The sequence below is a fragment of the Coregonus lavaretus genome (genome assembly GCF_964263955.1).
Source record: "Coregonus lavaretus genome assembly, contig: HAP1_SCAFFOLD_413, whole genome shotgun sequence".
NCBI lineage: Eukaryota > Metazoa > Chordata > Actinopteri > Salmoniformes > Salmonidae > Coregonus > Coregonus lavaretus.
In genome coordinates this window covers 9,443-12,780 of record NW_028164202.1, presented here as the reverse complement: position 1 = coordinate 12,780, position 3,338 = coordinate 9,443, and the positions used below count along the sequence as shown (strand labels likewise).

General features: G+C 48.1%; 1 protein-coding gene across 1 annotated transcript; it reads left to right on the top strand.

The window, feature by feature from the left end:
• On the top strand, window positions 1-1,443 carry LOC311117325 (delayed-rectifier potassium channel regulatory subunit KCNS2-like; the record flags this gene model as incomplete). The annotated part of the gene is made up of 1 exon (XM_084192287.1): window positions 1-1,443. The coding sequence occupies one exon, from the start codon at window positions 1-3 to the stop codon at window positions 1,441-1,443; it is 1,443 nt and encodes a 480-aa protein (XP_084048413.1).
• Window positions 1,444-3,338: the final 1,895 nt, after the last annotated feature.

Below are 3,338 nucleotides of genomic sequence, written 5' to 3'. Positions count from 1 at the left end.
ATGACGGGTCAGAGCCTGGAGGAGCTGACAGCAGCCTACGAGGACCACACCATCCGCATCAACGTGGGAGGGTTCAAGAAGAGACTGCTCTCCAACACGCTGTCTCGCTTCCCAGAGACCCGGCTGGCACGGCTGTTACGCTGTCAATCAAAAGAGTCAATACTAGAGCTCTGCGATGACTATGATGACATGGGAAAAGAGTTCTATTTCGATAGGAATCCGGCTCTCTTTCCTTACGTGTTGAATTTCTACAACACGGGGAGGCTCCACGTCATGGCAGAACTGTGTATATTCTCCTTCAGTCAGGAGATAGAGTACTGGGGCATCAATGAATTCTTCATCGACTCATGTTGCAGCAACGCCTACCACTGCCGGAAGATGGATCCTGACCGCGGGGAGGACTGGGACGACTGCCGGAGTGAGGAGGGCAGCACCACGTCATCGTTAGACGAGATCCTAGAGTTCTATAATGACGCCGCTAAGTTCGACAAGCAGCCACTGGGGATCGTCCGCAGGCGGATCTGGCTAATGCTGGATAACCCAGGGTACTCCATCGCCAGCCGCTTCATCAGTATCCTCTCTATCCTGGTAGTGTTGGGTTCTATAGCCACCATGTGCGTCAACAGTATGGCTGAGTTTACCCTGGTGGACAGGGAGGGGACGCCCCACGAGGACCCCAGGTTTGAGACGGTGGAACACTTTGGTATCGGCTGGTTCACCTTGGAGCTGGCGGCCCGGTTCACAGTAGCCCCAGATCTTCTCCCCTTCTTCAAGCATCCGTTGAACTTAATAGACCTTGTGTCGATATTACCGTTCTACCTGATGCTTCTCATTGACCTGGTGGCAGAGAGCAGCCCGGCGTTAGCCAATCTGGGGCGCGTGGCGCAGGTGCTGCGGCTGATGAGGATCTTCCGTATCCTGAAGCTGGCGCGTCACTCCACGGGGCTGCGCTCTCTGGGCGCCACGCTGAGAAACAGCTCTAAAGAGGTGGGGCTTCTGCTGCTCTACCTGGCGGTGGGCGTGTCCTTCTTCTCTGTCATGGCCTACACCGTGGAGAAGGAGGACAGCGAGGACTTCTCCACCATCCCAGCATGCTGGTGGTGGGCGACGGTGAGCATGACCACGGTGGGGTACGGAGACGTGGTCCCGGTGTCTGTAGCCGGCAAGATGACGGCCTCAGCCTGTATCCTCGCAGGCATCCTGGTGGTTGTGCTTCCCATCACGCTCATATTCAATAAGTTCTCCCTCTTCTACAAGAGACAGAAACAGTTAGAGATCGCTATGCGCAGCTGTGACTTCCACCAGGAGATCAAAGAAAACCTGCCCTCTGTCAATCTGAGGAACTATTATGCGCACAAGGTGAAATCTCTCATGGCGAGTCTGTCAAATATCAACCGGAGCTTGCCCAGTGAACACAGTCTGAATGAGATGTCAATACATTAAAGATCTGTGAATCAACAGACTGCCCACCCTGGCCTCATAAGGAACGGTGTGACCAAAACAAGAGGAGGAACGTTGTGAAAGTAGTAGTGTGTTTTCTGTGTAGCCTGTTGAGTAGAGCTACATGGGAAGTTATCCAACGTCGTGGTGCTGAAGTTCAGTTTGACTGACAGGCGACGCGTGGGCGTGCCAACCACCATCACAACCTTTCTATTGGGGAGAATCTCAATTGCATTTCCTTGCTTCCTCACGTCCTCTCTCCCCCTCACCTTCTTCTCAAAACCTATTGGATGAGAAGGCCAGAGGTCCTTCCCCTCTGACCTTCTAATCCGATGGGTTTTGAGAAGGTGGTGAGGAGAGAGGATACGAGGAATCAAAGAAATGAAATTCAGATTGTCCCCAATGACTCACTTCCACCTTTCATTCCCCCTCAGTGTTTAACTGGTTCATCATTAGACAGAGGATGATAGTCTGACAACATGTTCTACTGCTGTAGTGTGTGTTGGGGTCTATTCATTACAACGCTCATTAAATAGTCTTCAATAAAGGACACAGTACAGGACAAGTCACAACCCTAGGCCATGGGCTTCATCACTAGTCACTATAGTGGTCAACCCCAGGCCATGGTCTTCATCACTAGTCACTATAGGGGTCAACCCCAGGCCATGAGCTTCATCACTATAGTGGTCAACCCCAGGCCATGGTCTTCATCACTAGTCACTATAGTGGTCAACCCCAGGCCCTGGTCTTCATCACTAGTAGTGTACTGAAAGTGTACCCTAAAGTATACTCATTGTGATGTGTCCAAAGTATACCTTTACTCGTGTTCTCTTCTTATGAAATAGTTTTGATGTGTAACTGTTGTACTCTGTTGTACTGCAATGAGATACCTTCAGATGTCTAGCTAAAGAAATCCATATTAAAGAACAATACATGTTGATGAGATACCTTCAGATGTCTAGCTAAAGAATCCCATATTAAAGAAACAATACATGTTGAGATACCTTCAGATGTCTAGCTAAAGAATCCCATATTAAAGAAACAATACATGTTGATGAGATACCTTCAGATGTCTAGCTAAAGAATCCCATATTAAAGAAACAGTAAGTGGTATTGTTCCACATTATTGTGATGGTATGACCCACAATATCAGTTTCATCGAAGACCAGAGTGAGAGAGGACTCACTTTTAGATAGAAATATTGAATTCAATTTTAAACAAAGAAAATAGGTGAAATATACACTGAGTGTACCAAACATTAGGAACGCCTTCCTAATATTGAGTTGCACCCCCTTTTGCCCTCGGAACGGTCTCAATTCATCGAGGCATGGACTCTACAAGGTGTCTGGATGTCCTTTGGGTGGTGGACCATTCTTGATACACATGGGAAACTGTTGAGCGTAAAAAACCCAGCAGCGTTGCAGTTCTTGACAAACTCAAACCGGTGCGCCTGGCACCTACTACCATACCCCGTTCAAAGGCACTTCAATATTTTGTCTTGCCCATTCACCCTCTGAATGGCACACATACACAATCCATGTCTCAATTGTCTCGAGGCTTAAAAATCCTTCTTTAACCTGTCTCCTCCCCTTCATCTACACTGATTGAAGTGGATTTAACAAGTGCCATCAATAAGGGATCATAGCTTTCACCTGGTCAGTATATGCCATGGAAAGAGCAGGTGTTCCTAATGTTTTGTCCAGTATCAGCCAGCGGGAACTCCTCATCATTCGTCTGTCATTCTCTGTATTAGTGATACTTCTTCCTTTCAGACACATCATGAGTCCCAAATGGCACCCATTCTCTTTCTAGTGCACTACTTTAGATCGGAAGCCTATGGGCCCTAGTCAAAGTAGTGCACTATAAAGAGAACAGGATGCTATTTAGGAAAGGGCCAT